This window comes from Uloborus diversus, chromosome 2, assembly GCF_026930045.1.
Source record: "Uloborus diversus isolate 005 chromosome 2, Udiv.v.3.1, whole genome shotgun sequence".
Lineage (NCBI taxonomy): Eukaryota > Metazoa > Arthropoda > Arachnida > Araneae > Uloboridae > Uloborus > Uloborus diversus.
The window spans coordinates 98692388-98714245 of NC_072732.1; the positions used below are offsets into that span (position 1 = coordinate 98692388).

Genomic DNA, 21858 nt, shown 5'->3' on the forward strand with positions numbered 1-21858 from the left:
GTGTGTGAAGAGGGGATAAAAAGATCTGGAGACAAAAATGGCTTTTATCTCTAGGTATTAGCAATCTTTTTTTTTTTTTTTCCTTGAACGTAAAGCTAATATTTTGGTCAGAAACATTCGCAAGTGCATACAGGTACGAACCGGGTCCGTGCCAAGAGGTACTAACCAACACTGATTCCCAAAGGATGCACAGGTTCGAGGACGCCAAAAATTAAAAAAAAAAAAAAAAGAAGAAAATGTGACCTACTTCCCCCAATTAATTCTAATTTGAATTCCGAAACTTTGAATTCAAATTATGTTTTTCGCAATCACGAGTTGCGACAAGACCCTACTGATTAGAGTTATTGTTTCTAGAAACAGCTCCCCCCCAGTAAGCAAACTATCTTGCCTCAGTATTGCATAAAGGTTGACATGCAAGAAAAATCATCTTGCATTAATACTGCCTCAATGTTGTTATGTTACTCCCTTTATGCTGTCAGCAGGCTGCCACAATATTGACTGACAAGGTGTATGCAGCATAATATCAGGAAAATATCAAGGTAGGCTGCTTTTGTAACATTGCATACGTATTGATATGACAGGATAATATCAAGATGTTGTCATGACAGCATGAAATCAAGGTCTAGGCAAGATGATCTTGCTTTTGTAATATTGCATACGTATTGATATGACAGGAAAATGTCAGGATACTTTGACATGACAGTATGAAATCAGCACGTTTGCAAGGTTTTTTTTATCCATTTATTTATTTGTATTATTTTCACTTCAAACTCGAGAATTAAATTTCATTCTTTAATTATTTCTGTTATTCTTCAAGATAGTTTTCTAGCCTGAGAATATTTTCTTAAAGCTGACATCTGATCGGAAATTCATATAAAGATATTAATTGTACTCGCAATTTAATTTAAAAAATGAAAGTTTCTTCGTTTTGCGTAATACTTGACTTATTTTTTAAATTCATGCTTCTAATTGTATTATAAAGACATAAAATGCCTATTTAGGAATAATTGCGGAAGTTTTTATAGCACATTTAAGAGTAAAGGTAGCAAAATAATAAATAAATAAATAAATACAATAAATAAGTACATTTTCAAATGGATGTCAGCATTGAAAATATCCCATGGACAAAACATATGAATTTATCTTAAAGAATAACATAAATACCATTGAATAAAATTAACCTTACTTGAGATTGAAGTGATAATACGAAATTCTGGGCTTCATGTCCATTGTTTCAAAGTCTAGGGACGAAAAAAGTTATTTTCGGCCATTTCTAATTGATCGCACATCGTCTGCGATATGACTTGTTTAGTACTATATTAATAAACAAATGCAGTTATAAGTCATTCATAAGTTTTTCCTAAAACAATACTATTCCAGACTAATAACTAAGTAACCAATTTAACGAAGCCTAAAAGAATGCAACGCCACGTGCAGCACCTCTGAACCGATTGAGGTCGAAGCAGGAAGAATGTGCCAGCAATGCGAGGGATGCTGGGTAGAAAGAACTGTGCGCATGCGCAAGTATCAACGAAGGTCTACCTGTTCTATTGTGTACTAATTACCTTGACGGCGACAGCATGAAATCAATATCATCTTGACGGCGACAACATGTATGCAATGTTGTTAATGTAAGGTAATATCAATATTGTTATTTTAAGATGAATGCAATGTTGCATACGTGTTGTTATTGTAATATTGCTTTTTAATCTTTATGCAAGCTTTATGCAGTATGAAACATGTCAATATTGACGCCGTCAGTATAATATCAAGATCTGTCAAGGTTGATGCAAGAAATTTTTCTAGTAGGGCCCCCAAGCATGTCCCTCCTCCTGGGTGGTTACGTGTGTATAGTTGTGTGTGTAGGCTTACGTGTGCGCACGTAGGCGTGTGTATGTGTGTAAAGGCGTGCGCACGTAGGCGTGTGTATGTGTGTAAAGGCGTGCGCACGTAGGGGAGTGTATATGAGCATGCGTGTGTAGGACATGGACGCCACCGCCCAGCAAAAGTGGATTCCGGTGGACAGTGCTCAGGATCAGCCGCGCCGTCGCCGGTGGACGGTGGTGCTGCAGCCCCATAGACTAATAATAAGAGTAGACCGAGCTATGGCAACCCTTTTGCTGCTCATAAACCAAACCATGTGACTGGTGGATATCCTAGCAACAGCGGGCGTTAATCGTAGCAGACGATCAACGCCAGCGCGAAATAAAATAAATAGAATTTATGGAACACGGAAGAATGATCTTTTATGGAGTCCAATTTGTAAATTCGTTATTCTAAGTTGTAAATATTTTGTTAATATAGTGAGTTTTTCGTTTAGGTAGTATTGTGCATTTTCTTTAGTCAATTTCAATAACTCTCTAAGCAATAAAAGATGCAAGCGACCAAGAAGAATCAGCAAACGGTAAGATTTTTACCTACAGTTTCAATTTAAGATGCCGATTAGTACATTTTTGCGTTAACGCAAAACGTTTACGCTATTTCGTTCACGCCAACGCTGACAGCTCCAAATGAAATAAAAGTTACCGAAAACTGATCAAAAACTATTACTAATGTCAAAATAATGCATAGCTAAAAGAAAAACAGTTCAATCTCTGCACCTGGAAGTATTTTTTAATGAAAACACATTGTCGTAAAATACACGTCGAGTGCCAAACTGTAGATAATGCTGCCATCTAGCAACCATGCTGCCAAATTCTTCGCCAAGCCCTTCCACTAGTCACATGATACATCTATGAACCAATTTTCTTCATCAGCAAGAATGAGAAAGCTCGGTCTACTCTTATTATTAGTCTATGTGCAGCCCTGGTCCAAGCTGAAAAAGGAACCGTAACGTCAAGGACAGTCAAATGAAAGCAATTCGGAACTCCAGCGCTCGAATACGCTACCTTGCGGTGATTTATAAAACTGCGAATGCAACTAAAACATTGCCACGTTGCGCTTCACGTGTATCTGTTGGCGTAAACGCGGTCAGTTTGTTCTGAGTAACGCATTCAACATGTCTAAGAACGCCTTCAACAACAGAAATTAATTCGTCCCTTAGTAGTATTCTCGAGCTTCTCAAAATAATGTTAGTTTTCCTTATTTCTTTCAAAAAAGTATTAAATGGTGGAAGCGTAAACAAGAAAACTCTGGATTAACAAAATTGAATAACGTTATACCAGGCAAATTTTTTTATTGTTTTGTATGAATTTGTAAGAATATGAGTTTTTTTTAATCTTAAATTAATTTAACTAATCATATTTTACAGCAGCATTTAGTTGGAATGGACAGTATGCAAAATATTTTCTTGAATTTATTATCGTAGAACAAAATGAAAAATGTTTAACCGAGAAAGAATTTACTTTATTCCTTTTATTCTCAGCTGAAAGGTTTCGCCAAATTTGTTTAGGGTTATAGTTTTGGAATTGTGCGAGCAAAGTAGCATTGGCGAGATTTCGCGTTTTTAGTTAAACCATTTTTAATTTTTATCATGAGTGGAATAAAATGATAGTAAGATTACAGAATTCGATAAGTAAAAAGAAATAATGGTCAATCAACTGAAAAGAAAACTACCACCATGTATAAACTGTGAGTACACCTTTTATTTATTTTGTTCTGAGTGAATTTGAATAAATATCAGTTTTTCAATTCGATGAAGAAAAAAAAACGAACTTAACAACATTGACTGGACACTTTTCCTTAACCTAATTCCACATAAATGATTTAAATAACCTTTGTTACTACAGTATCCTACTGAAATAGAAAGTATGCAAATAAATTTTCTTGAAAATATTTATCGCAGAACAGATTGAAAAATCAAGAAAGAACGTTAAGAATTTGAACAATAAAAAATAAAAGTTCGCCAAAAATCTGTTTATAAGGTTATGGTTTTAAAATTGTGTGAAAGAATAATGTATCTTGACAAGATTTCGCATATCAGGTAAATCATTTCTATGACGAATGAATTAAATGCATGATTTCTTTAGATATCCAATCATATAGTCATAGAAATAAATTATCTAGTGTTAAACGTTACGCTTGACAGTCTGCCACGTATGTGCACTATGTGACAAAAATGTCAACAAATGCCGGAAATGTCACGAAACTGAACTTAATATGTACTAATGTATAGAAAAAACGGTACAAAATGAAAATGCCGTTCGAAGCGAACCAAAAATTTATGAATTCCGAATTCAACATCGTGAAAATGGCTGCTTCAGAACAACTTACTGTGTGTTCTGCATTAATTGTTTACTTTCGTAATACTTTTTGGCTTCTAATCTCTTTCTATATGGGTCAGAATAACCAAAAGACTTTGAAAAATCTTTTCAAATGAATAAAGCGAAAAAATCATACATAACAACAAAAATCACAACACTTTTAGCATTGTCTTCGTTACCACATGCGTTTGTTTTAGTTTTTAATTCCGCCATTAGACAGTGACTGCAGTGCCCCCTATAGTTCGTTGGAGTTGCGAATAAGCAATCGTGATTGCTCAAAAAAAGAAACGAAAGAGCACAGGCTCAAAGGCAAAAAAAAAATAAATAAATAAATAAATAAATAAATAAAATAAATAAATCAATAAATAAACGAAAGCGCACAGGTTCGAGGGCAAAAGAAAAAAAAAAGTTGCACAGGTTCGAGTGAGTAAAGAAAAGTCGAAGGCGTACAGGTTCAAGGGCGCAAAGAAACTAGTATGTTGTGGCCATCACGAAACTTTCTTCTATATTTTTCTTTTTTTTTTTTTCTGATCCCTCCCCATGCTTGACGAGGAAGCAATATTCCCAACAAAAACGAAATTACACATGCAAAAACTTGACGACCATCCCAATGTCTGAATTATTGCAAAAGCAAAGCAAAGAGCGAAAATTGAAAGTTATTTTAAAAGCCTTGCTTGAATTAATTACAAATATTTTATTTGTAAACAAATATAAGATGGCAACAGTTAAAAATTTTAAATCATTGAGATAATATTTCCGATCATTTCCATACAATTAAAATCACGAGAAATACGCAGACGACAATCTATTACGATTTATCTTTCTTATTGTTGCATTAAGAGTCATTCCATTTCAAATCAGGCAGGCAGGTATGAAAAGTGTCATATGACCATCACCGATTTTTTTGAAAAAAATACAGTAGTTACAACTAAGGTACATATGAACTATCCCAAAAGGATTTTGCAAGAAAATTTTTTTTTCTTCAGTTACAGCCTATTAAAATTCTGCACAAAATCCGCCATTTTGGAAAAAACCGGCAAAACACTCCATTTGAAATGGACACTATTTCAAAAGTATTTAACCTATTCGAATAATTCTTTTTTCTAAAAATAAATAAGGACCCATATATCCTCTAGACATCGTTTTTGAAAGTTTAGTTAGGTTTTTTGATAAAGAAAAAAATTCATTTTTGCCGCCAAAAAACTGCATTTTTACCAATTTTATGATTTTTTTTCTCCAAGAAAAAAAAGTATTTTTTACTAAACGGAGATGGCAGTCTAAAACCCTTATATGATAGTTTCATAACATATTTTATTAGAATCCTTGAGTGCATACAGCCTCGTAAATAAAATTTGAAATTTTGAAAATTTTCAAAAATTAGCGATTTTTGAAGTAATTTTACTCAAAAAACCCATTTTTTAAAAATCTAAAAATTGGCTCATTTGTACTTCATATAATGCTTAACTAGTGGATAGATACTGCATCCGGTATTTTTTCCCATAAAATGTTTTATGATTTTTTGAAAGTGACCTTATCGCCCATGGCATGCATGTAAAATAAAAATGTCTAATAATTTCAGTCACTGAAAATCTGATTATATTAATGCCTAATAGCTACAAAAACGGTGCACTTTATCAGGAACAGCTAAAATCTTACTGACTTTTAATAATATATTAGTAACAAACTGCTTTTGATGATCCAGTCAATTCATCTTTTTGTAAGACTGTGTGTGTAGTTTATAGGTAGAAGAGCCTTTGGTGATTATATTAATGACTAGCTATGGTAATGATGTACTTTATCAGTTACAGTTAAAATCTTTCCCTTTTTTTAATAAATATTAGTTTATTTCGTCTCCAAAGCTATGCATTCACCGTTACTTTCATATGCAGCAACAAATCATATTTTTTCTCTTTCAACAGTCATTCTCTTCAACTCAATTACACGAGAGGGGAAATCATCAAAGGGAAGAACAATACAATACATTTAAAACGATTAATTTTAATTCCGTGCTTTGGTTGCCATTGGCGAATGTTGTCACATAATTTTTGGATCCTACCTCGTATGATTACTTTTATACGTAAGAATATTTATACTAAATTCAAACCGTAAAACTCACTTGTAGTTCAAGAATTTAAAAAGCCCACCTGTTTTATGCGAGAAGTAATCAATTGAACATGGTTGTAAGTTGAGGTAACCAAACAGATCTCACTAAAGGTGACTATTATAGCCAGGGATCCAATTTCTAACAAAAGAAGTGCAGGATCCCTATAGTCTTCATAACTTGTTTTAATGCTTAAGTGGCCTGAATTCGGTCAAAAATACAAAAATTCGAGTAAAACAAATAAGGAAGTATGGGAGCTCAGCTCCCATAACAATTAGGCGCTGATCAACAGAAAAATATATTTATATAACGAAATACAAAAAGGCGAATTGACTGGGTCATCCGATATTTTGAAAAAAACTGATGGGTTTTATTCAGAATGGCATAGGAATGATGTGAAAAAAAATTGGACTTCATATTCGAATTCAGTTTTGCGTTATTTTGGTTTTATTACAAAATTTCAAGGGGTTCGTACACCTTGTATGTACGAACCCTTCTGGGAGCCACTGAATTAGTCATTAATATAGTCACCAAAGGCTCTTCCATCTAAAGACTACACACAGAGTCTTACAAAAAGACGAATTGACTGGGTCATCAAAAGCGGTTTTATATTGCTATATTACTAAAAGTCAGTAAAATTTTATTTGTTGCTGATAAAGTGCACCATCATTGTAGCTATTAGGCATTAATCCATTAATATGATCAGATTTTCAGTGACTGAAATCATTAGAAATTTTTATTTTACATGCATGCCATGGGCGATAATGTCACTTGCAAAAAATTATAAAACATTTTATGGGAAAAAATACTGGATGCGGTGTCTATCCACTTGTTAAGCATTGTATGGGGTTCAAATGAGCCGATTTTTAGATTTTTAAAAAATGGGTTTTTTGAGTAAAATCACTTCAAAAATCGCTAATTTTTGAAAATTTTCAAAATTTCAAATTTTATTTCCAAGGCTGTATGCATCCAAGGATTCTAATAAAATATATTATGAAACTATCATGTAAGGGCTTTAGACTGCCATCTCCGTTTAGTAAAAAAAAACTTTTTTTTCATGGAGGAAAAAAATCATGAAATTGGTAAAAATGCAGTTTTTTCGCGGCAAAAATGAATTTTTTTCTTTATCAAAAAACCTAACTAAACTTTCAAAAACGATGTCTAGAGGATATATGGGTCCTTATTTATTTTTAGAAAAAAGAATTATTCGAATAGGTTAAATACTTTTGAAATAGTGTCCATTTCAAATGGAGTGTTTTGCCGGTTTTTTCCAAAATGGCGGATTTTGTGCAGAATTTTAATAGGCTGTAACTGAAGATAAAAAAATTTTCTTGCAAAATCCTTTTGGGATATTTCATCTGTCCCTTAGTTGTAACTACTGTATATTTTTCAAAAAAATCGGTGATGGTCATGTGACAGACCCTGCCTGATCTGAAATGGAATGGCTCTTAATAAAACTATTTTTATTCGCTAAAAAATAATGATAATAAAAATAAATCAGCACCTCTTGACGCGATTTTCGCCAAAGTTGAACCAAAGCCTGTTTACATATAGATTCACATATATTCCAAATTTCAACCAGAACGTAGCATTACTTCTTGAGATAGGGCACTCACAATGGAAAAAAAGAACGGGCGATTGCGCTACCCCCTTTTTAGCTGTTGACACCAAAATAAAATCAGCTCTTATACCCACTAAGGGGTACTTGCCGATAAATTTTTCTTTCATTCCGTTCATTATTTCTTGAGATACAGCAGGCACAATTGACGACGAAAAACGTTCCATAGCTCAATCCCCGTTTGAGTTATTGACACCAAAATTGAATCGGCACCTGTTCTTGTTAATGGCAACATATGGACCAAATTTTGTTTGATTCCGCCAGTTACTTCCTGAGGAATAGCAATCACGCGTAACTCAAAAAACGTCCCATTGCTCCACCCCCCTTAGGGGAATTCGCGCCAAAAACCAATGGGCACAAGTTCACATAGGGGCACATATGTGTACCAAGTTTCGTTCGATTTCATGCGGTAGTTTTTGCTGTAGCGCAGCCACAAAAAACTGGTCACACACAGACGTGACACACACACACACACACATACATACACACACACATACATACGCACACAGACAGACAGACATTTTCCAAAAATAGTCGAAACGGACTCAGCACACCTCAAAACGTTCGAATCCGTCAAAATTCGAAATTCGAAAATTTGCACGAATCCAATACTTTCTACCAATAGAAGAAAGTAAAAACGAAGTCGCACAGGTTTAAGCATGCAAGGGCGCACCGGCCAGCGGGCCGGTCCGCAACTGGGTGCATGAGAGTATTAATAAAAATGCTTTTTTGGTTCTTTTATTTATTTATTTTTTGAATGGAGAATATATAAAATGAATTACTACAATTCAGTTCTAGAAATGGGATCTTAAAATTTTTAATTTACCTGCAGCGTTTTGATGTACATTTTATACAGCTGAACACATACATTTGAAGTGTATTAAATCAAGTTCATTAGTATTCGTTTTTAGCTTACTTTGCCGTAAAAGTTAAAAAAAAAAAAAAATACATGAAAGAAGACTGAATGCATCCTAAAAGTATCACTAAAAACAAAAAGTAAATAACTTAGCAAAATATTTAAATAAATATCGAAAAATTTGTAGAAAATATCTCGCCAAAAACTATAAGCTAAAATGACTAAAATCATTGCAATGGAAAATCAAATTTTTTTAAGTGAGTAATCATTAAGTTGTATGTTAACATTTTTAAGTAATATCTTTAAATCTAGATATTATAGATGTCCGAACATCAATCTGGTCTGGGGTAAGAAATCCGGAATGTCCGAAAGAAATCTGCACATCTAGTTCGAGGGCTGTCCATGAATGATGTCAAATTTTTTGAACATATTTGACCCTCCTCCCACCCTCTTTGTCACAAGTGTCACACTTCATCTTTCTCTCTTCCCCTTGTCATAAGCAAAAAAAATCTTGCATTTTTAGTGCTTTAATGTAGTGAGAATAAATTATTTTCAAATAAAAAACAGAACCGACTTCAAACTAGTATGTTGCGGCCATCACGAAACTTTCTTCTATATTTTTCTTTTTTTTTCTGATCCCTCCTCATGCTTGACGAGGAAGCAATATTCCCAACAAAAACAAAATTACACATGCAAAAACTTTACGACCATCCCAATGTCTGAATGATTGCAAAAGCAAAGCAAAGAGCGAAAGTTGAAAGTTATTTTAAAAGCCTTGTTTGAATTAATTACAAATATTTTATTTGTTAACAAACATAAGATGGCAACAGTTAAAAATTTTAAATCATTGAGATAATCATAGACTAATAATAAGAGTAGACCGAGCTATGGCAACCCTTTTGCTGCTCATAAACCAAACCATGTGACTGGTGGATATCCTAGCAACAGCGGGCCTTGATCGTAGCAGACGATCAACGATCGCGAGAAATAAAATAAATAGAATTGATGGAACACGGAGGAATGATCTTTTATGGAGTCTGACTTGTAAATTTGTTATTCTAGGCTGTAAATATTTTGTTAATATAGCGAGTTTTTCGTTTAGATAGTACTGTGCATTTTCTTTAGTCAATTTCAATAACTCTCTAAGTCAGTGTTTCTCAACCTTTTTTACTTTGCGGCACACTTAATCAATTTCTAGAACAACGGGGCACACTGAACTTAATTTCGCAATGGTAATATAGAAATGTTTTTATCATTCCCTGGTAAAAAGACGGGGGGCGGGGGGACTTTTTTCATATGAGTAAAACCATTATAACAAACGTAGTGTATTTAAATTTATTTAGAAAGCAGAAATATTTCGAATGTATTGCGGTTGATAATGAACAACAAATCTATAGCTATTTACAGAAAATTATGTTTCATGTTTCAAAGCATTTGTGTCAAACATGTCATTAAAGTGCACACTGCAATTAAACAATTTATCAAATAATGTTTCAAGAAGGAAGCAAGCAATAAATTAAAACCAAGCACCTAACTTCCATTTGACACTAATTTTTGCAAAGACGTTTGATGTTCGGCTCTATGATGGAAAGAGCTACACGAAGTTTTTGATCCATTCTCTTTAGAGATGATCTCTTACTGTTTTTAATAAGTGCGAGGGCTGAGAGGCTGAGTTCGCAAAGATATGTAGTTGAAAATGGTAGCAGCACATCAATAGCGAGACGAGATATAGTGGGATACTCATTCTTAACCAGCAACCAAAATTCGTCCAGAGACACTTCGCTCAACTTAAGTTTAAGAGTACGGTCGCTTTTAAGGTACATAAATTATTCACGCGCCTTCAAAGAAAGGTCTCCGCAGTGAAGAGAATGGATCGCGAATCCAGTCATACTGTTCCATGTTACTATTCTTGAAATAGTGCTTAAACCTGTCCTTAAGTATGACTAAATGTTCTGCCACCACATTCAGCAGCTTTTCTTCCATGCCATTTTCTTCACATACGAGTATCATGTTGACGGTCCGTTTGAACACGTCGAATGAGCCACGAACTACTCCTCTCCACAGCTGAATTTTTGATTTGAACCCGTTTGGCTTGTCCATGCATGTAAACCAAACTATCTCCTTGTCCTTGCATTTTCCGATTCAATTCGTTAAGGTTTTCAAAAATGTCAGCCATGTACGCTAGTTTTGCCAGTCAATATTTGTTTTGCAACAAACTGGCGTACTGCATTTCATTTTTTAAAATCAAAAACTGTCGTACCTCGTCCCTCAATTCAAAAATTCTTGACAGTACCTCACCACATGAAAGCCAGCGAATCTTTGTATGAAGAAGTAGGGAGTGGTGATCTGCCCCCATTTCTCCACAAAGTACAGAGAAAAGGCGAGAATTACGCGGCGTCGATTTTATGAAATTCACGATTTTCACGACTTCAGCCAAAGCTGACTTCAGCTCATCTGGTAAGTTCTTTGCCATGAGAGCTTCACGGTGGAGGACACAGTGTACGGTTTTAATTTCTAGTTTACCAAGAGCTTTGAGAAACTACGATCGAAGGAAATTTCTATCAGAACTGGAAAAGTGGAAAACAAAAGCTAAAGCTGGGTCTAAAATTCCTGGGGGAGGGGACGGTACTCCCGTTTGCGAAAGATTTAAAAAAAAATGTGTATAATTAGTTGATTTCGTGGAAATTAAAATCCGTTTTCAAAAAATGAAAGCAATAGGATCACAAGAAGTTTAAAAGAGGTGGGGCAGCAAATACTGCCTCTCCCCTTTTGTCGGGATATGTCTTATTACACATGATCGACAGGGTGAATTGAGAAGTTACAGAACGATACCAACACTATTCGGTCGTAACTTTAAAATAAAATACGTCAAGTCTCTTTCTTTTTATACAACTAAGAAAATACCGCGGCACACCGGGTTCCTTGTCGCGGCGCACCAGTGTGCCGCGGCACACCGCTTGCGAAGCCCTGCTCTAAGTAATTAAAGATGCAAGCGCCCGAAAAGAATCGGCAAACGGTAAGATTTTTGCCCACAATTTCAATTTAAGATACCGATTAGTACATTTTTTGCGTTAACGCAAAACGTTCACTCCATTACGTTCACGTCAACGCTGACGTAGCAGTTGCTAATGAAATAAAAGTGACTGAAAACTGATCAAAAACTAATGACTAATGTCAAAATAATGCATAACTAAAAGTAAAACAGTTCAATCTCTGCACCTGGAAAAAAATTATAATGAATACACATTACGTCTTAAAATACATGTCGAGTGCCAAACTATAGATAATGTTGCCATCTAGCAACCATGCCTCCAAAGTTTTCGCCGAGCCTCACACTAGTCACATGATGTATCCATGAACCCATTTTTTCATCAGCAAGTCTGTGAAAGCTCGGTCTACTCTTATTATTAGTCTATGGAGATAATATTTCCGATCATTTCCATACAATTAAAATCACGAGAAATACGCAGACGACAATCTATTACGATGTATCTTTCTTATTGTTGCATTAATAAAGCTATTTTTATTCGCAAAAAAAAAAAAAAAATCAACACCTCTTGGAGCGATTGGAGTCAAAATTGAACCAAAACCTGTTTACATATGGATTAACATATATTCCAAATTTCAAACAGAACGTAGTATTACTTCTTGAGATAGGGCACTCACAATGGAAAAAAAGAACGGGTGATTGCGCTACCCCCTTTTTAGCTGTTGACACCAAAATAAAATCAGCTCTTATACCCACTAAGGGCTACTTGTCAAAAAATTTTTGTTTGATTCCGTTCGTTATTTCTTGAGATACAGCAGTCACAATTGACGACAAAAAACGTTCTATAGCTCAACCCCCGTTTGAGTTATTGACACCAAAATTGAATCAGCACCTGTTCCTGTTGATGGCAACATATGGACCAAATTTTGTTTGATTCCGCCAGTTACTTCCTGAGGAATAGCAAGCACGCGTAACTCAAAAAACGTCCCATTGCTCCACCCCCCTTCGAGGAATTCGCGCCAAAAACCAATGGGCACAAGTTCACATAGGGGCACATATGTGTACCAAATTTCGTTCAATTTCATGCGGTAGTTTTTGCTGTAGAGCGGCCACAAAAAACTGGTCACACACAGACGTGACACACATACACACACACATACACACACACACACAGACAGACAGACATTTTCCAAAAATAGTCGAAATGGACTCAGCACACCTCAAAACGTTCGAATCCGTCAAAATTCGAAATTCGAAAATTTGCACGAATCCAATACTTTCTTCTATATATTAGATATAGAAGAAAGTAAAAACAAAGAGGAACTAAAAAGTAAAAAATAATAATATGTCATATTTACCAAGGATTTCCTACCCAAAAAAATAAACTTATTTTACCATTCCAGTACAAAAATCAACTAAACACCCAATTATAAAATAAACTGATTTTAATTACTATACGATAAATTATTTTAATACCTAACTAATTATATACGATCTCTTAACTTTTAATAACCATTTGAAGTCGGGGCCTCCTATAAACTACTACCTAACGTAACTGAGTGGGTTTAGTTTTGAAGACTTGCGCGTTTTGTTAAATTAGTGTTTAACTCAGGATTTGTCGGGTTGTCAGTTACTATTTTCATGCTAAAGTTTTAATTTATGTATTCAGTGTTTGGCGGAGAAATTTGGAGTCCTTTATGTTTCTATATAAAGGTATGCGCAGACCCTTTTTAAGTACATTTATTTATTTTTCTGATAATGAAAATTATTTCTTTAAGTTGATACTTTGTCGTTTTTTTATTTTGAAAGTACATTAGAGGCAGTGAGAAGCAAAGGGATGTAACTGGATATTTTCAAGTTTTGAGTAAAACGCCTATAAAGATAATGTCCTAGGTAGGCTTTTCGTTGAATTTTTTTTCTAAATCATGCTATACAGCAGCACCTACCAGGGCTACGAGTGCCATCTCTTGCTCTAAGACAGAGGAGAGGTTCACCTACCATTTGCACTGGTTATATCCAAATTTTTAATTTTGCCACTTACATCCCTTTGCTTCTCACTGCCTCATTAATTGTTTTTTGGCAACAGGGGAAAAGCAAACGATTTTTTTGGGTGTTATATATTCATTTTAATCAGCTTAATGATTTTAATTCTTTTTCTTTTTTTTTTTTTGAAAGTGGTTAAAGTTTACTTATTATTTTTTAATGGAAAAAAGTGTAGTAGCTGCTTTGTTTTAAAAGTTTTAAAAGTGCTGCTATTTAATTTGTTCGTTTATTTATTTATTTTTTTACGCATCTAATTCGATCAATGAGGCATTTTTTATTCCTAGAAATCAGATTAAAATATTTAAAAATTATGTTTGAAATAATTTGTTATTTTAGCTATTTGTGAGAACATTGATCAGATACCAGAAAATCTATATTGGTATACGAGAAAGAAGGCTCACTTAGTTCTGGACGGAACTTCTTACTAATTTCAGAGTAAAGAAGGATTTAAAAATAATATATATGCGTGTGTATGTGTATTCCTGAAAAACAGGCAAAAAGACATTCTTGGAAGGCAAATCAACCAACTTCTTTGAAACTGTGCATTGATCAAAAAGAAGAAAAAAAGCAACTATGATGAATTTTTGACATTTTTTACGAGCACTCGGTTGTAACGAACAAGTATCGATGTCCATTTGCACTCGTTATAAGCAAGTTTGACTGCATTACGTAATTTATTATTTCATCACAATCGTCTCTACCCGTCATAGACCAAGATGAATTATATGCCACAGGATAGGAAAAATATTACGCAGAGAGAAAATTGCCTTCAAAACACGTTTCTGTAACAAACATGCTATGATGCTTCCCTTAGCTGCTTTTTCTTTCACTTTACAGTGGATATTTATTTACTCAAGGACATTTCAAGAAATATTTGTGATTTCAAAACTTAAAAGCATTTTTTTTTTGTTCAGACGAAATTTGAATGTTCGGGAGCGGAGTAATCAAAAAGGCTTTTGTGTCGTAATAACCTCACTTAACTAACTTACAAAATAATTATTATCATTTAATGCTCAATTTCAGAAGTGCAATTAATTTTTTATAATTGTAATTATTAAGAATTCGTAGTCATGCAATTCATTCTTCTCTGACTAATGACATCAAAATGAAAAAATCCTGAAACCGCATTTAATAGTCATTTAGTAATTTTATCCACTAGATGAAATATTTTCGTTTCGGGACACATACTACAAATAAATTTTTGTTTTTACACAACGAAATTGATAACTGCAAGATGATAATAAAAAATAAATAAATAAAAAAAACTAGAAGCACAGTAATTTTGTGCGTATAACAAAAATTCACAGATCAGGTGTGCACACCAGAAGTTGTCCATAGCATAGATTGCGCCTTTGAAAGTTTTGAGACGGTAAATATATTGAATATTTTGATGTTAAAACTACACTTTTTTGATTTGTTTACTCAATCCTTTAGTAAAGTAGTTGAACATGCATTCACAAAATCTTAGTTATTGCGAATGCTTGTGAAAAAAACAGTCACTATGCTATGTTTTATAATTACTATTCAGAGTGCTGAACACAAGACTGGGCACTTATTTTATCTCATCTTTAATTTTTTTCATGTAAATAACAACTTGAATTCCTTTAACGAAAAATCGACATTTCACAGGTGAGACCAAAAATGTTTTTAGATAAAAGATTTGCAATAAACATTAACAATAAGATAATGATGCAATATTGATTGATATTCATAAGATAAAATAAGAAATACACCAGTACAGCCCTTTGTACAGACCCCCTTGTACAGACTATACTTATTTTGTCAAGTAAGAAAAACAACTTTGAAAAAATCATAAATTTGCCAATTACAGCAGACACGTGTTTCGGAGTTAAAGGGAACGCCTTTTTCAATGCAAAAAGTAATGAGTTTATGGATGCAAAGACATCCGATCCATAAGCTCATTACTTTTTGGATTGAAAAAGGCATTTCCCTGTAACTCCAAAACACGTGTCTGCTGTAATTGGCAAATTTGTGCTTTTTTAACTTTGTTTTTCTTACTTTACTGTTCAGCCACAAAGGTATTTATTTATCTTATACTTATTTTGCTTTTTCCGTACATTAATCGATTTTTCAACATCTTTTTTTCGTTAAAAGATATCGCGCTCCACAGGTTGAGAAGCGCTAATATAGTCACACATTATTCTATCTGTGAGATCAATACAGAATAATCCACCCCGGGTGTCACACGTCGGGAGGGGGTGGAGGAGGGTGACACCCAAAGGAAAATTGCAAGCTTCCAAAAAATGTTCCGCAAAAATGCATTTTTAAGACTACAAATTTAAAAATTTTAACGGGGGTGGGGACCTCCGGATCCCCTCTCTCCCACTCCACAGAACAGAGTAAATATTATGCTCAGGATTAGGTTCATATTGTCAATACTTAGTGACTTTCTCTTAAAGGAAATAACTAAAACCCGTTATCCTTCCGTGTGTTTGAGATACATTTGAAATAATTAAGGGGCCATCAATTTCATATACCCCTTATTGTTTTCACCTCGGGACGGCCCACAGTGGGGCAGCCCTATATTAATTTCGGACTTTGGGCGGAAAATTAAACCATTTAATATAGCATTTTGACTATTGTATTGACAAACTAAGAACATATTCGAACTAAACCAACTAGTTTTTATCATTATTACCCGAAGAGAATACCTTTTATTTGAAGAACTAACTTGCTACTTCGTTAGTAGACAATTTAGTATATAGTAAGTAACAGGTTTAAAAACTCAACAAATTCAATTCTGTGATGTGCTGTGCTTTATGCGCCTCTAATAAATAATAAAAACACCAAAAAAAAAAAAAAAAACTCAGAAAATAAGAAAATTTTGGAGATAATTTTCAAAATATTTTGAATACATTTTTGAATTACGAAAATCGCTAACAAACGCTAACAAAGCTATTAAATCCCACACATTGTAGAGGGTTTCAGCTTTTATAACCCAGTGTCAGTTCTTGCCTAAACCTGCCTATTCAAAAGATATTGACAATTAAAGTCAAGTAATCATTTTACATTTTTCAGTTTGTTTCCTTTGTATTGCAAACCTTTTTAATTTAATTCCTTCGGATAATCGGTTTAGTTTTATCCTTTTTAGAGTGTAGGACGAAAGCATGAAAGATGCTAAGAAATATGGTTTTGTTGGACTACATTGGGACTACAAAAAGTTGAACTTTTCTGAGTTCTTAGAGTCAACAGATGAAACAGTATGCTGTGGTCATGACGAAGTTTTCTCCAATTTCTTTCTTTTGAATTCTGAACCCTTCCATACTTGACGAGGAAGCAATATTCCCAACAAAAACAAAATTACACATGCAAAAACTTGACGAGAATCCCAATTTCCGAATGATCGCAAAATCAAAGCAAAGAGCAAAAATTGACACTCATTTTAAAGCCTTTCTTGAATTAATTACAAATATTTTATTTTTTAGCAAAAGTAAGATGGCTACAGTTAAAATTTTGAATCATTGAGATATTTCCGATCACTTCCGAGCAATTAAAATCACGCGAACTACGCAGACTATTACGATTTATCTTTCTTATTGTTGCATTAATAAACCCAGTATTTTTATTCGCAAATATATATATATATATATATATATATATATATATATATATATATATATATATATATATATATATATATATATATATATATATATATATATATATATAAGAAAAAAATAAAACGGCCCCCTTCCTTGAAGCGATTGGCACCAAAATAGAATCAGCTCTTATACCCTCCAAGGGCTACTTGTCGATAAATTTTTGTTTGATTCTATTCATTATTTCTTGAGATTCAGCAATCACAATTGACGACAAAAAACGTTTTATAGCTCAACTCCCGGTTAAACTATTGACAACAAAATTGAATCAGCACCTGTACCTTTTAGGGGTAACGTATGGACCAAATTTTGTTTGATTCCACCAGTTACTTCCTATGGAATAGGAGGCACGCATAATTCAAGAAACGTTCCATTGCTCCACCCCCCTTAGGAGGAATTCGCGCCAAAAACTAATGGGCACAAGTTCCATAAATAACAACTTATTAATCATTTCTGATCCTCTGATTTCAAATTTGCGACCGAAGGCTTACAATTTGCAACATAAAATGCCACAAGAAGTGAAGAATTTGCTTGAAAATGATGTGATGGAAACTGGATTAACTAATGTTTCATATTTCTGTGAAGTTTGTTTTTAATTGTAAATTACTTATTTTTTTGCATTAATTACTTATCATTTCATTATTTTTACACTTTAAATAATAAAAAAAGATCAAATTGTGCAGTAGAAATTGGTTTTACTGAAATGTCCAACCTCTCCATACACTTACCCCAGTGTGCGGCCCTTCACATATGCGTCTAGGGCAAGTTATATTAAAAGCGTTCATTTTTTTTATTTGTGTTTTGTACATTAACCCACTTGAAATTTAGTTCCACGCAAATGTAGTTGTTTGTGAAAATTGTATGAATTTCATGTTTAAGTATAAAATTAAAACCTTTCATTCATTTATTTATTTGTTTTATATTAACATTATTATTATTATGATTTTCGGGCGGGGTGACACCACAAATTACTTCCCCGGGTGTCACCCATGCTAGTTACGCCACTGAATACATTTGAGGAGTTTATTTTCAAAACGGATTACATCCAGTTTTGGAAAGAAACTGTTTTTTTTTTTTTTTTTTTCGTTTTCAGAATCTCTAGTATAAGCTCCATCGAGCCATGAATTTCTCAACTCAACTTAGCCCCAATTCCCATCCCTATTTTCCGAAACAGAGGTAAACATTGTCAGAGTCGGAGCTCAACTTCTCAGAGCCTCACAATATCTACTGTTAAAAAATGCGTAAACATTGGCTTTACCTCCTAAACTGTGTATATCTATATCCATCCACTTATTTCTCGCCAGATCTTTTACAGCTAAGTGGAACTTATCCCTCATTTGCCGGAATCCTCTCATTCACTTTCATATCAAAAGGGCACATATCCAAATTTGAATTTGCCACTTCTAATCCAAAAGTAGTTCAAAAATAAAATAGCGGAGCTAGGCACTGGCTGAGCATTTCCAATCAAGCGTGATACCGGTCCGTATTAAGAGATCGCAGTATCTTGCGCCTTGTGCAGTTATCAGTTAAACAAGCGCGACCTCAAATTTTGATTACTTAATTAATATTAAATGATTAATATTAATATGAAATATTTAATATTAATATTAAATAATTAATATTAATATTGAATAATTAATATTAATATTAAATTGGGATTAATTAATGATTAAATTGTGATTAACTGAAAAATTGTGATTAATTTTAATAAAAATTGTGATCTATTAATGCTATTATATCTATTACTTAATAGGATCGAAGGTTCTTTTTTTTTTTTTTTTTTTTGAAATATTCAATGAAAAAAAATAAAGAAAGTAGGAAGGAATAAAGAAGAGATAAAGAAAATATTATATTAAAAAATGATGAATATATTGTTTCAATCTCATAAAGTTTATTTCTGAAGAAAATACGTGTTTTTTTTTTTTTGCAAAAGGGATGATATCCACTGTTTTACACCAAAAGGGAATATATCCAAAATAAAATTGGCAATTTAGGTATGATGAAATTGGGGAAAAATTCCAAGACGTATGCCAGTAGTCACTTGTTCTTCTACCAAAACATTGTGAAAAATTCGAAATTCTAACAGTTAGTGTTTGTGCATAAAACGTTTCTTTCGTTTTGCCAAAAAAAATATAAAACTGAATATAATCCGTTTTGAAAGTAATCTAGAAAATGCGTGTTTTTTTTTTTTTTGAAATAGAGATGATATCCACTGTCTTACACCAAAAGGGAATATATCCAAAATAAAATTGTCAATTTAGGTGTGATAAATTTGAGGAAAAATTCCTAGACCTATGCGAATAGTCACTTGTTGTACTACCGAAACATTTTGAAAAATTCGAAATTCTAACAGTTAGTGTTTGTACATAAAATCTTTTTTCGTTTTGCCAAAAAAAAAAAATATATATATATATATATAAAACTGGGTATAATCTGTTTTGAAAGTAAACTCCTCATTTACAGTTGTATTTCCACTCTAAACCTATGTTTTCATCTTGGCTTTAACCATTATAATGTAATTTCAAAAGCTCTGAGTACGAGGGAATTTAATTAGGAACTGTTTTTCTATTATTTCATGTATAGTCTTTCTCTTAAATGATAAAATTACTCTCTTTCTCTATTCAGATACTTTTTTCCCCTTTATTTATTTATTTATGTTTTTTTTTTCAAGAGAAAAACAGTTTATAATAACTGTTAACATTTGGAAATATTCCAACGGAAACAAATAATGAAGAACAGCTATCTAGGAAAGCAGTCTTAGAAAAGTTAAATATATTTTATTCATGTTATGCTTCAAAGTTTGGAAATTTAGACTGCTCAGAGTTTTCTTTTTAATATACATACCCTCATTTCTTTTTAATATCCATAAAAAATAATATTTTTTCACTTAAGAAGTCTAATTTCATCGTCTAGCGCATATTTTTTCGTGCTAAAAACTTTCGACAGAAGAATTTCCCCCTTTTTCGCTATTTGATTTTGCCTTTATTGAGGGGAACTTTTTCTAATTCTGAAACTCGTGCATAAAGATCTCTTTTACTTATAACTGACCACAATTTAAACGCTACCCCCCCCCCCCAAAAAAAAAAATGTGACATGCATTTTAACAATTGCCTAGGTGACTTGGGTTAAATTGGTAGCATAACGAAAACATTCTTCGAAAGAAAATACAGTAGAACCTCTTTAATCCGAATACCCGTAAACCGAATGCCGTCGAAATTGAACAGATGTGCTGTAAATAAAATTAGATTGAAATTAGTTTTTTTTTTTTTTTTTTTTTTTTTTTTGAAAGTTGACTAATTTGTACTTTGACTAATTTGCACATAATGCACATAAGTGCAGGACTGTACTGTATTGTATCTTTATTGATATAAATTTTATCTGTTACAATGTTGTTTATATTTTATGTTTACTATTAACTAAATAAACAAGATTTTACCTTACAAAGCAATTTTCCCTTTTCTGTAACTCTTATGATTTATTTTAGCTATGTTCTAGCTCTTGTTATGCGCAGAACATGTGGAAAGTATACAGGGTTAAACTTAAGTTTTTGAAAAAGCAGAAAGTCACATTTTTGTCGAATGGAACTCCAAATTTCACCGAATGATGATAATTTTTCCAAATGGAACTCCAAACTTCGCCGAATAATGATAATTTTGCTAAACAGAACTCCAGATTTTGCCGAATGACGATAAATTTGCTGAATAGAACTTCAAATTCAGCTGAATGATGGTAGTTTTTTCCGAATCGTCAGACAAAATTTGCAGAACAAGGAAATGTTTGGGACAGTCACAGTGACTTCCCGTGACCTCCCATCGTAGGGCTCCTGAAAGCATATAGTCTGTAATCCGAACGGTTTGACAGTCCGAACTGCCCAAGGTACCAATTAGTGCCATGCGGCTAAGAGTTGGTCTACTGTACTTTTGAAAAAGTAATTTTTTTCAGCTATTCATCAAATTCCGTAAATAATTCAGAAAAAAAACTTTCCGTACACAAAGACATTGAATTAAGGAACACTCAGCTCTTACCTGTATCGTTCTGCAGGTAGCTGCCGATCACTTTCTGGGTGACCATCAACCAGATCAGAGCGAAAATTTTTCTCCTCATGTTTAATAAGGGGTTCAAGAGCAAATGCGAGTCCATTCCGTAAGCGGTCCAGCCACCGGCGAACTATTTTGACAGGGTTGCCAAAACATTGAACGCCAAATCAATCTAGAAGTGGCGATTTCTCTTCGGCATCGTTGAAATGACTCACTCAGGAACCACGCTCGAGCGTCGAACATAAGTTAACTAACGTTTATTTTTTCTTTAAAACGATTTTCTTAAAAATAATCTCAGTTGCGGAGGAAAGAATAATGATCGACATTCAGGGCTGCGGAGTCGGATTTGGACTGATTTTGGGATAAAGGCAGCTGGATTTACCTCTAGGCTA

General features: G+C 33.5%; 1 protein-coding gene across 1 annotated transcript in view; it reads right to left on the bottom strand.

Moving 5' to 3' along the window:
* The window catches only part of LOC129235299 (cobalamin binding intrinsic factor-like), a 133529-nt gene extending 111983 nt beyond the window's left edge, over positions 1-21546 (bottom strand). Inside the window, exon 1 of the mRNA XM_054869028.1 lies at positions 21455-21546. Coding sequence (XP_054725003.1) covers positions 21455-21533 — 79 coding nt within the window. The 5' untranslated portion in view covers positions 21534-21546. The remainder of the gene's footprint in view (positions 1-21454) is intronic.
* Between the last annotated feature and the right edge of the window lie 312 nt (positions 21547-21858).